The sequence below is a fragment of the Lissotriton vulgaris genome, chromosome 12, assembly GCF_964263255.1.
Source record: "Lissotriton vulgaris chromosome 12, aLisVul1.2, whole genome shotgun sequence".
NCBI classification, from domain to species: Eukaryota; Metazoa; Chordata; class Amphibia; order Caudata; family Salamandridae; genus Lissotriton; species Lissotriton vulgaris.
Window position 1 is genome coordinate 170,465,864 of NC_141700.1, and position 13,269 is coordinate 170,479,132.

General features: G+C 46.2%; 1 protein-coding gene across 1 annotated transcript in view; it reads right to left on the reverse strand.

Moving 5' to 3' along the window:
- TENT4B (terminal nucleotidyltransferase 4B) overlaps positions 1 to 10,077 on the reverse strand; it is a 253,022-nt gene extending 242,945 nt beyond the window's left edge. The window contains exon 1 of the mRNA XM_086947703.1: positions 9,168 to 10,077. Within this exon, the coding sequence (XP_086803829.1) occupies positions 9,168 to 9,424 (257 nt within the window). The 5' untranslated portion in view covers positions 9,425 to 10,077. The remainder of the gene's footprint in view (positions 1 to 9,167) is intronic.
- Between the last annotated feature and the right edge of the window lie 3,192 nt (positions 10,078 to 13,269).

The following is a 13,269-nucleotide window of genomic DNA, read 5'->3' on the forward strand; positions in this document are numbered from 1 at the left end:
TTTTATTTAGTAGAGAGGAAGAGGTAGAGTCATGCAAGTTCGCAATGACGGAACTCTTTGGCTCCTGGTGGACTCCGTAGAACTGTGACGTAGGTGTTAGAGCAAAGTAAAGGCAGGTTTAGAATATTGAGTTTGCGGTTACACGTAGAAGAATAAAGATGTGCAATACTAAGCTCCGTGTGTGGCCTAGACATTGGTGGGTACCCAAGCTGGGAAAAACGCTGCAATGCCGAAGAAATTTAACTTGATTTGTTGGTAAATGGGAAGCCGCTTTTGTTTGTTTCTATATGGAAAAATATGAGTATCTTCAAACAAAACATAACTTTTTTTGCTCTGTTCTGGACTACTTAAAACTTTTTGGAGAATTTCTACCAAAGCGTACTACTGAAGTGAACCCCAAGAATTATGGGGTCAAATCTGACAGATGTCCTGAACCCTAAAAAGAATATGCACCTTTTGAAGGAGAGGAAATTGGGCAGGTGTCTTTAATACGCATATGAAATAAGGCTGTCAAGAGATAAACTTCTCTTAAATGTATTAATTTAGGATTTGTAATGCGCATGGCTGCCTCAGCAACGAGGCGTCCCAGCGCAACCAGTAGCCAAAAACAGGAGACCAAGGAGAGTAGGGTAAAGGATTAAACGGCCAAAGTAGGGAATAGCCAGGTCTTTAAGGCTTTGAGAAAGGCCAAATGGTTTGGAGTGCTTCTCATAAAGCTAGGAAGCGAATCCCAAAGCTGTGCCGCCAGATAACAAAAGGAGGGACCTCCGGCCCTCGCTCTTCAGCCTCGCGGAACGCGGGCCAGCGCGAGATCAGAGGAACGCAGTGAATGCCCCGGCTCAAAAGGCGCCAGCAAATGAAGTAACCCTGCTGGGGCCTGATGTGTCAGAATCTTACGCGAATAACATAACACCTTAAACTCAATGCGCTTTTCGACCGGCAGCCAGTGGAGTTTAGGGAGCACATGCGCCACAGAGCAGGATCTAGGCAGTGCAACCAAAAGCCGAGCCGCAGCGTTCTGAACCCTCTGCAGCAGCTTGATTCTCGCCTTATTTGCACAAAAGTAAAGAGAGTTACCGTAATCCAATCTGGACAGAATAGACGCCTGGACAATGGTCTGGCGCACCTTGGGAGGACAAAAAACCCAACAGCATCCTTAGGCCACGCAACAGCTCAAACAAGACCCCAGCAACGGCTTTTGTTTGTTTGTCAAAGGTCAGGCCATTGTCGAACCACACACACAGGTTCTTCACAACCTCCTTGGGGAGGGGGCGGGTTTGAGACAATCCGGCCAGCACTGCTCGGATCAAAGCTCCTGATCCCAGACGAACAACAAAATCTTCGACTTGCTGGCGTTCAACTGCAAGCGATTCTCTGCCATCCAGTCGGAGATGGCCAGGAGATCGTCCTTGAACTTCCCCAAACTGGTGTTGCATTTCTTTGAGAAAGCAATCACCAATTGGGTGTCGTCTGCATACGACACCAAGGACAGCCTCCTGCCACCTCCGCCAGAGGTCTAACATACAAGTTAAACAAGAGTGGACTTCGTACCGAGCCCTGTGGCACCCCCCGATGCAGGACAAACTCCTGAGAATTAAATGGAGGTACTGAAACCTGGAAGGACCTATCCTCGAGAAAGGAACGAATCCAGGCCAAGGCCCCATCTCTAATCCTAACTTCCAGGAGACGTTTCAGGAGTATTGCATGGGAAACTGTGTTGAATGCGGCACTTAGGTACAGAAGGACCAGTGCCGCCGAATCCCCAACATCCTAGCTACCCCGAATGGCTTCCGACACAACCAATAGCGCAGACTCAGTGCTAGGCCTGGGTCGGAAGCCATGCTGCGACAGATCAAAAATGGCATTCTACTCAATGAAATTTGCTAAAATAGAATTCACATGAGATTCCACCAGCTTAGCCAAAAAAGGGAGCTGGGAAATTGGCCGGTAATAACCAAGTTCCCCCGGGTCCAGAGAAGATTTTTTAGTAATGGAATAATTTTAGCATGTTTCCATGCCCGAGGGATTGCGGCTGACCTAAGTGACAGATTAGCCAGTTCTAAACCCACAAGAGAAATCAAAGAGTGAAACTGGCGATAAAAGGCAGGGGACAGGCAGCTGGAGAGCCCGATTTAAGTTTTAAACACAAAGCCTCATAGTCCACAGATGTCAGGAGCGGGAATGATAAACTGTTACCCCCCAATGTTCTCCACCACTTCTGGCACCACCCCCTCCAAATGGGGGGCCATCGAAGGTAGGCCCAAATAAATCTGTTCAACTTGAGAAAATTGTATGGGGTATTACACCTCACCAAGGTGTATGGGGCGAAGGATGAGGCAGTGCCATCGTTGGACGCCAGGATGGCCTTTGATACAATGGAATTACCTTTTTGCCTTGCTCCCACGACTGGGCTTTGGCCCAGATTTCTGTACTTGGGTGCACCTGCTGTACCAGGGTCCAAGAGCCAGGGAAAGAGTGAACCGCTGCATGTCACGAGCTATAGAAGTGTGGAAAGGTAGGAGACAGGGCTGTCCCCTGTCCCCCACGATTTTTGCTTTGGCCCTGGAGCCGCTGGCGACCAGGGTCCACGGGCACCCCTTAATCTTGGGAATAGTAGTCTAGGACCACTGGGAGGAAAAATATCGCTGTATCAAGACGATATCCTGCTATATGGGACCAAGCCCTGTATGTCTATTCCACAAATCTTGCATATTTTTGATATCAAATTAATTGGGACAAGTCCCTGATTTACCAGCTAGCCCAGGGCCCCCTGTCTCTGCCGACTAGGTGTGCTGTCACAGTAGCGTTGAAAGGATTTTAATATTTAGGCATTGAGATAACCAGACAAGAAGATCAATTCCTGGCGAGCAATATCATCCCTCAAATAGATTGTTTCCAGATAGATGTGGATCACTGGCGCAGACACTCTCTCACTGATGTGAAGGGCTTCCCTTTTCTAAATGATGACCCTCTCAAAACTCCTTTATATTTTCCAAAATACACTTTTCAAAATTCCTACATCTCACATGTGGAGACTTGACAGCATTCTGAGAGCTCTGCTGTGGGATGGAGGCGCAGCGTGAATCTAGTTAGCAAAACTTCAGCAGGGGGTGTATGACTGGGGTTTAGCAGTGCCGAACCTCAAGGCATATTACTGGGCAGCCCAATTGGCAGTGGTAAATGAGTGGGTATTTGGGGAGAGAAAAGAACCTGCGTACTGAGTAGACCCCTGGCCATGGGAAGCAGAGACTGCCCGGCACTTCTTTATGGTAAGAGGGACCGGGGGTCGGCTCCCACCACACACATCTGCAGTGCTGCATGCCTGGAAGACCGAAAATAGGAGCCTAGGATGGGAAGGAAAGCTCACAGCAGAAACCCCATTATGGGATAGTGACCTGTTGAGAGAAGTCTGGACATAATAGGTATTGAAAAGCTCGGAGATATATGGAGATCGGGAGCACAGGTTTCTTTCGAGACACTGGCCAAAGAGTACGACCTGGTATCGTCAGAAATATTTTAATACAGGCAACTACAGCACGCCTTGAAAAATCACCTACTCGCAGGAGAGCTGATCCCAGATTACTCTCCCTTGGAAGACAGATTACTTTTGGATCCAAAGCCTAGTAAGGCAGATTCCCTGACATATAAAACAAGCATTGGAAATGCAATAGGTCTCGCATTAGAAAAGTTGGAGCTATTGGTCTTGTAAATGACAAATATTTTATTTATTTGTTGGTTTTCCAAATAGCTAAATTGATAGCTTTGTCATTTACAACGCCAATAGTTATAACTTTCGCGAATGTGACACCTATAGCATTTTGAATGCAACAGGTTTTGTATTTACGTGACATAGATGGCAGCTCTGGTCGTTAGGCCACATCTCTAGAGAGCAGGAGAGTGCAGCAGGTGTGAGAGGGTGAGTGGGTGTGTGAGGGTGTGTGAGGGTGAGGGTGTGGGTGTGTGAGGGTGAGTGAGGGTGTTTGAGGGTGTGTGAGGGTGAGTGAGGGTGAGTGAGGGTGAGTGAGGGTGAGTGAGGGTGTGTGAGGTGGTGAGGGTGAGGGTTAGGGGGTGTGAGGGGGTGGTGGATGTAGGACAGTGGAAAAATGTCCGCTATATAAACTAGTGCAGCTTAACGTTGATTCGGAAGAGGGCACGAGTTGATCACGACCCCCCCCCATGGTAATAATATCCCTCTCTGCGGACCTGCACACATGCTTTACGCCGTGCCGATAATGGATTCATGCCGATAGTTGCGAAAGGTGTTAAAGGAGAGTTAGAGCACAGGAAGTGGTAAAACACTGGTAATAAATGCATGAATCTGAGTTGAATAGTAAGCTCGCTCCTATTATCATCTTTCCGTGTGCTTCAGACATTGCACCAGTGAGGCATAAACACATTGATGTCATGCCGGTGTGCAAACATGTCCCCAATTAAAACATGTACTATTAGTATACTAATAAACGGACGTTCACAAATGTATGACCACGCACCACCTCGCAGAGCTCTTGTGTCATGCTCTCAGAGGAGTCCAGCAGAACATTCACACGGTGCAAACCCACTTTCGGCTCTGGAGCTGGTAAAAACCTCTGTTCACAACTACCAGAGCCACACAATTACCATTTCACAAATCATCTGTAAAGCTCACTGCTACTCAACTGTGTAAAGAGAAGAGTTATGTGGAAATACACACACAATCTTAAAAAATATATACCGCCCCCCTCCTGCCCTTTTCTGCTACTGGTCTCACTGTGAGGGGAGCGGGCAGATATGTAAATATGAAAGAGGGGCGAGAGAGTTTAATGCGCTCTGAAGACCCTGTCCTAGACGGATGATTGGGGAGGGGGGGGGTCGTTACCAGAGTGCCCGGCTCAGTAATAAATAGGCAGTCGAGCCCTATACTGTGTGTTGTCGGACACCCGGAAAGGAAAGAACGCTGTGAAACTTACACCAGGACCCGTCACTGCTGCCAGGCTCACCCACCCACCCCCAGGCAAACAGCCCGCGGATTTCTGTACCATGATTTACGTGAATAACTAAATCACCGAGTCCCCATCAGTTTAGTATGATGTTCCCGAGATGCCGCATATGATTTTCGTCAAAACTGTAAGCGCAATTAAATCCGTCAGGAGCTCAGCCGCAATAAAAAAAAAAACATCGTACAAAATGTGCTACGTTAAAGTCACTCGCATAGTACATGCGACTGAAAAAAACAAAACGGGAGGATTTCCTATGGTCAAATAAAGTTTCAGCAGCCTAACTAACGTGCTCTTCAGTACCTACTGAAAGCCGTTAAACTAAAGCCAATACTGAAAGTGAATGGAAAGGTATTCAAAAGTTTGCCACTTTTAAAACTAGTCGACGAGAACCCAACAACCAGGGGGTATAAACATGGACAACACTTTACACCGACTTGAATTCTCTAAACGAGGTTTTTTAAATCCTATGTCAGTAAAAAGTACATACCTTTGATTACTCAAAACAGCACAGTCGGTCTGAGTGGGAGGGGGAAGAGGAGGTGCCGTGCAGAGAGGAAGAGGAGGTGCAAGAAGAGCCAACGATAGGCAGAGGTGGGCGCCGAAGTCGAGAACATGGACTAAGTAGGCAAGAGATATGTAGGAAGAGGAAAGTAGTAGCAGAAGGGGAATAGTCAGGCGACGGAGGGATCTAGGGAGAGTAGCAGTGGATTTAAGGTGGGAAGAGGGTGTTAGAGGGCATCGGCTTGGACGGCTCTGATAAATAAAAAAATGCATTGCAGGGCGCTGGAGGGAAGAGAGAGAAGGGGAGGAGGGAGGAGAAATGCGACACGGCGGGCAGGGGAGGGGGCGGAGCAGGGAGAGGGAACAGACGGAGAGAAGGCAGATAAGGGGAGGGGGGAGGAGAAATGCGACACGGCGGGCAGGGGAGGGGGCGGAGCGGGGGCCTGGAGTGCGGCTGAGGGAACTGATGTGCACGCGCTTTTAAGCTCAATGCGCATGCGCATTGAGCTTAAAAGTCACGGGCACTGCAATGAATCGCCACGATTCCTTGCAAGTTGGATAAAGAGTGGATAAGCCCCCATAGTCTCGCTTGCTCGATGCGCATGCGCATCGACAGGCGAGACCTAAAAAATTATGAATATGCCTGACAATATTGGTAGCTACGAGAGGCCTGGTTGGCGGATGTAGGTGCCATAGATGACAAATAGTAGAACAAAGCGCTCCAGAGTTCACAGGAAATAGCGATGAGGGCTAGGTTTCAACAAGTGCAGCTATGTATACTTTACAGGTCTTATTTGTCCAGGACAACAGTGTTTAAAATGGGGCGGATATGTTTGGACAGCTACCCCAGGAGATGGGGGGAGCTGTGTAAATTTTTTCATACACTATGGTCCTGTCCAGTCATACAGAATTATTGCACCAAAATACTAGCAGTGATGAGGGTACAGGCGCCAGCCACTAGACGCCAAGTGGATGTTGTTAGGGATGTCTGTAGAGGAAAAATGGTCAAGACATGTTGGTATCTGGCTGGGGGTAGCGGAAGTGGTTGCTAAACGTAACATAGCTAGGCTGTGGGGAGAAAGTAGGCCCCCAACTATCAGAGAATGAAAGTAGGACCTGGATTTGTGCCAACAGGCGGAGCAGACTATCTTTAGTGCCAGAGGGGCGTCACAAAAGTTCAAGAAAATATGAGGTCACTGGATGCAATATGGGTTGGGTGGGATGCTGGAGTCCCTAAGATTGATGTAAATGAACGGGTGAAACGGGCTCTATCCTTGAGCTGGATGAAAGGTCGAAGGTATTGGAAATGTATTTATGCTCAGGCCTCCTGCGAGGGGCCTAGGTATGACAATATGAGCCATACCATTGTTATGTGTCTTAAAACTACAAAATAAAAAGAATTTTAAAAAAAATTAAAAATATATAACATCTTTCATTTAATGCTACATTGCAAATTCAGACACTGCGTTCTTTCGACAGGACGACACCAAAAGATCCTTGGTTTATTTAATACTTTGAACTAAAAACTTGAGTGCACTGCGGTATTATTGTTATAATAATTGAAGAGTCATGTAATGCTCCCAAGGTACATAAGTATGCTGATATGCCTTAAGTCTAAATCCTAACTCATGGCATCTCACCCCAGCAAACGTCAATGTTTGCTTGCCTCAACTGCAACCTTACCTCGAGTACACTTTTAGCACAACTGATCCAATGCTACTTTGCCATTCCTACCACCATACAAGCCATTCCCTCAAGGCAAACAATACTATGTACAAGGCCTCCTTAACTACACCTTTGAACCAGCCTCGCCAGCTTTACGTCTTTTTCTCCAGTCAAGGTCTAGCTTTTCCGTGACCCACAATATATAACCATAGTTTGCACATTCCCAAAAACCCAACCTGGCTCTAATGTCACTTAATCAGAAAAACTCTATGGGGCCGTATCATAGGTCAGCGATAAGTCCCAAAAAAATTATTTGTCTTTTTCATCTAATTGCGTATGGCGGATTGGCTTTATCCTTAACGGGTTTGACACTTTACAACTCTGGAGGAAACAGCCTGAACTGTAACATGGGGCGTGATATAGATATTTCGGAGGGAAAAAAGGAATTTGGATAAAACATTTTTGGAGAATGAGAAAAAGATTTATGTGTTGAAACCTTGAAAAACTTGGGGATTTTACCCAAATACTGACCAAATTACGCATCTCGTTCACTGTTTGTTATTGAACAATCTGAGATGGCAAAGCCACCGACCGGTCGTGTGATTATACCAGCATTTGCTTCGTACATCCGACTTAACAGCAAAGTCCTATTGCTGTAAGAACACAAACCTTTGTGGAAACTTTACCAGACTTATCAAGAATGCTTTATGATCTCTTGACCAGTTGAATCATTTTCATATTAATTTTATAACTAATTGTGTGCAAGTTTTCTCCATTACAATCAAATAGTGTACAATAAATAAGACTATCATATATACTTAATTTTTTGGGATTATCGTAATGGTGAATCACTTTTTCTTTCCATTTTCACTTTACACCAGTGATAAAATTGTGGGTTTGAGTACACCTAACGCTGGGCATTACAGCTCAAAGTTACTTCAATATATTTGCTGACCAAAACCAGTCACGCTGTAATCCCATATTCTAATACTCAACAATAAAGTTATTCTGCATGGCCCTCTTCCCTAAAAATAGCCCAAGCTCCTCAGCACTTACTGTGAACGGATACTTTACTTTCAGTTCGCAAAAATCAAGCTACAACACCTAATCGCAATGTTCTAAGTGCAAGGTTAACAATTTTGGGCTACTATTAATGTCGAAAGGCTATATATACTAAGTGAACGAGCCTGCCCAAAGGATACAGACATAACTGGTAATGAAGAGTGACAGTCGAAGCCGTCTGCCCATAAAGCAGTCGTTAAAAAATGTGGATAAGGCAAACATGGCTTTAAGAACAAGGAAAGCTGTGCATGAAGGTGCTTACTTCATAGTGATGCCGGTACAAAGCTGATTTGCGAAGAACCTGAAACGCAGCCAAACCTATGTGACTTTCAACCTGTCAAACTTTTAAAGTGAGACTTTTGTACCACATCCAATAGGGCAATAAAGCACATCTATTCTAAAGTAACATTAATGTCTCCTGCCAATAAACCAGCCGGCTAGTGTGCACAGCGCCAACGTTATTACAAGCAGAAAAACAAGCATACAGAAGAGGCTAACAAACCTCAACCTTCTCTCGAAAAGGATGCATTTGTGGGTGCTCTTAAGATAATATTAGTCATTCTTCTTCCTGAAAACCGAAGCGGGGAGTATTAAACGCAGGATAACCAGGGAGTTTTGTCTAGTACCGCTGTGCCAGAACACAGTGCTTTGGTGCTTACTAAGTTCTGTCAAACTCTTACCTAATGTACAGCGATTTCGGACTGCTCTCAAACCTCGGACCCCGCTTAGTAATATATGCGTTAAGTTTAACTCCAATACACCATAACAGACCTAGGACCCGTGCAATCGCCCTCCCACATATCAACAGCACGTGAAGTGTCACTATAAGGGGTTAGCCTAGAACAGCAGCCACCACTCACCATATGTATCTGGTAACCAGTCCCCCAAATATGAAGTGAGCTATAATGCCTCCAAATGACCTCCCCCATATGAAACACACAACTCTCCCATGTTGTCACTCACCCGACGACCCCCTGGCCGTACTCCCTGTTGCCCCTCCATGGGGTTCCACCAGCTGGTCCACGGCCCGGGTTCAGACCACAGGTGCTGGCCTTGTTGTCACGCTTCCTTTTATTACTGGGCTGGTTGTTGCTTTCCAGAGGTAGAAAATCCCCCTGCGGCTGCAGCATGGCACCCTGCGCGCTACGCCACACCCGTCCCCAAAGCCGCTGTGCCCTCCCGACCTGCTCAGGCTGTAGCCAGGCGATGCGCGGATCCATGAGCCGAGGAAGGAAGTAAGGCTCGGATCCCTCCGCCTGGCAGTCGCTTGCAATCTGTGTCCTTCCGCCAGAAATGTGACAACTATAACTAGATTCAGCGCGCGGTTATCGCTCCACCTAACCCATGACGGACCGTGAAAGTATTTGTTAACGATCTTTGTGCGTCTTTCTTACTTTTGCACTCTCTAGCTGCGAAATTTCACCTGAATAGACTTGGGTTTCTTTTTCTACAAGTTTTATAAACGTCACTTCATTTAAAGTAGCCAAGGAGTACTCCCACGCCCCCTCAAACTCCGCCTCCTTCACAGCTTTGTGACCTGCCTGTGTCGTATCTACCCAGGAGACGGTTTCATGGCATCCACCTGATGTCATATTCGAAAACACTTGACAGACGTCATAGTCTTGTTGGTGGCGCAGAAGGAGTCGAAAATATGGAGCACATGACGTGGTTCCACTCCAAGAACATCCAGAAAGAGCGCAGTGTGTAGCTAACCGAGACCTGTCCTCCTTCAACTCCTAACGGGTTTCAGAGTTACTGATGACGTTTTACTATAGGAAGCCTAATTGTTACGACAGCATGTGACACCACGCAACAAAGTAAAAGCAGAGCACTGATTCAGCAAGTGCGAGACCGTAAACGGTGAAAGAAACGCAAAGCCCACGATGAGCTCCTTGGGACTCCGTAGAGGGGGCGGCGCCCATGCGCTGTGTCTTTAAGCTTTCCGTAGTCCATTGACTCCAAGTGCGCATGCGGCTGTTTTCACGCATGCGTATTGATAACGCATTTTTTTTTCTAAAGTTTATTTCTCAATCCCTGTTCGTCGAAAGTATCATGCTGATGTTCGCAAAACAGAGCAATGTTCGGGGACTGAACAAGTTATGGCAGCATATCGTTCTCGCCTTGAATATTTTGGAATTCGAGAAGCATATAAACACGGACAACACTTTCCCCTTGTAACACCCAGTATACTACCTCTCACATTGTTTGTTTGCCTTTGATACTTGCACAAGTACCACCATTGCCTACATAACGTTTATTCTTGTGCCTGAGTGTCTAGCATATTTTGCAGTAGTATACCTCTAACTGTGCTTTGCTTTCTCTTGTAACCTACTCACTTGTCACTTTTTCCTCCTGTGCACTTTTTGCTACCTCATGTATTTTGTTTGCTCACAATTGTCACTTTTACCTCTTGTAACTTAACGGCTGCTTTTGTAATCTGTTCACGTGTAATGTTCTCATCATGTATCAGTTCTGTTCCTTTTGTGAAGCGCTCTGACCCCTTCGGGTAAGGTCTGTGCTATATAAAAACGCATAAATAAATAAAACACTGGAGAGAATGGATAGTCAGAACAAGAGGCGCAACTAGAGTCAAACTTGGGGGGGGGCTGATTCTTTAGGCAAAAGGTAGAGTGGAGCTGCAGGGGCTCTAAGGGGGGGGAGGGGGATATCAAAGCCTCATTAACAAGCAAAAGGTCTTTAAAAGACCTGGAGTACTCAGGTGTGGCTGTGTGTGTGCCCGGGAAGCTGTCTCATCCCTATGAGTCCAATGGGCCTGGTCAGAACACAACTTTAGACGAGGTGGGTGGGACGTACACTAAAAGTTACTCCTAAAGGGAATGCATGGTGCATATCCAGGAATCTTTCGAAGAACCTGCAGCAAAGGAAAGATACTTTATTAGTTATCGCTCAGGAGCTGTTTTTTGTTGTTTTTATTGCCTAATGTAATACCTCTACATATCGGCGCTATCTCCGGACGTATACGTAGAGGCCAGCTATGCTAAGGGTTAAGTTAAAATAGCCAGGTTTTAAGTTGTTTCCTGAAAGACAGATGGTTGGTTTCCTGTTGAATGTCAAGGGGGAGGGAGTTCTACAATTTAGTCACAATATAAGCCAAAGAGCGGCCTCCGCTTCTTGCCCTCTTTATTTTTGGAACTGTTGCGAGCAGCATGTTCGATGAGCGAAGGCTTATGTTTGGCTGGTATTGGATGATCAGGGGATCATTGATTACCGGTCCTGTGCCCTGAAAGGACTTATGGGCAATACAAAGCGCCTTGAATTTGATCCTTTCTGATATAGGCAGCCAGTGTAATGTCTTCAGTGTTTGTTTGGCTGATTGCCTATAGGAGAGACCCAGAAGCAGACGAGCTGCACAATTCTGGGTGATCTGAAGTCTGTTTATCGTGGCCTTCGGGGCTCCCAGGTATAGTGCATTTCCATAGTCCATTCATGAGAGAATGAGAGCCTGGATCATTATCCGTCTTGCAGAGAAGAGGGAGCACTCTACGAAGCATCCTCATGATGCCATAGCATGTTGCTGACAGTATGGCTGTCTGGTATCCAAAAGTCAGTGAGCGGTCCAGCCACATACCCAGAGTTTTAATCTGATTTTTCTCCGGTGGGGTGGGTCTGAAACATTTTGACCATAGTGGTCCTGTGCTGAGCTCCATCCATTGTGCAACCTTCTCTAGGCAGGGACCTAAGCTTGCGGATGAATTTTCAGGGCGATTTAAGGCCACAACAAGTTGTGTGTCATCGGCACATGTGACAATTTTTATGCCAAAGGGTTGTACTATATCGGCCAGCGGCCTCATATACACATTGAATAGGGTGGGGCTCAGGGAGGATCCCTGGGGCACCTCACAGCTGAGAGCCATACGTTTAGACACCACTTCTCCTTCAAAGACCTGAAAAGATCTATCTTCTAGTAAGGATTCTAGCCATATGGCTGCATCTCCTGCCACTCCTAGACTCCTGAGTCTGTGCATCAAGATGGTATGGTTGACGGTATCAAATGCAGCACTGAGGTCCAGGAGGATGATGGCAACAACTCCTCCCTGATTCAGGATCCTCCTGGACTCTTCTGTCACAGCTAGGAGAGCTGTTTCTGTACCATGACGGGCCGGAACCCCGTTTGTGAGGAGTGGAGCAAAAAGTTTGATTCTACAAATCCAGATAAAACTGAGTTGACATGACTTTCTAAGATTTTACTAACTACTGGGAGTAGGGAAATTGTCAGATAGTTCCCCATTATTCTAGGATCAAAATTTATCTTTTTCAGCAATGCTTTTACCATTGCATTTTTCCATGGTGAGGGGACCACTCCAGAGGAGATAGAACGGTTGATAAGTTCTGGATCATGGGGAGAGATATGTGGGGGGCTGGGTCACAGGGTGAACCTGATTTTACCTTGGCAAAAATGGATTCGAGAGCACTCGTGTCCAAAAGGGGAATATGCTCTCGCTTTACTTGTACATCTGGGAGTTGCGTATCCATCGGATATGAGTTGACGTGAACTGCTGAACCCGGGAATGTGAGGTATATATCGTGAATCTTCTTGTAGAAGAATTCAGCCAGGTCAATGCAGCGAAAGGGGGGCCCATCTGTGCTAGCTGGTGGTGCAGGGTGTTGTCTGCATTAAGGTGGTATTGAATCCCTGCTTGTTTAAGAATAATTGCAAGGGGTTCAATGAAGAGATTGAAGAGGGATGGTAAGAGGATCGATCCTTGTGGGACTCCAAGTTTGACTCGTGTTGGTACAGAGAGGCAGGAGTTGATTTTAATCTGTTGCGAACAGTGCAGAAGGAAGGAAGTGAGCCATTCTAGTACTGTGCCATTAATGCCAGATCGCCACTTCAGAGACTCAAATAAAGCTTGATGGTTTATTGTGTCTAATGCCGCAGATAGGTCAATAAGGATGAGGAAACAGGCTTCACCATCATCTAAGGCTCTATGGATACCGTCTGGAATATTGAGCATTGCTGTTTTGGTGCTACAACCTTTCCTGAAACCCGACTGAAAGGTGTTGAGGAGGTTGAAGTCGTCAATATGTTTGTTAAGTTGTTGGA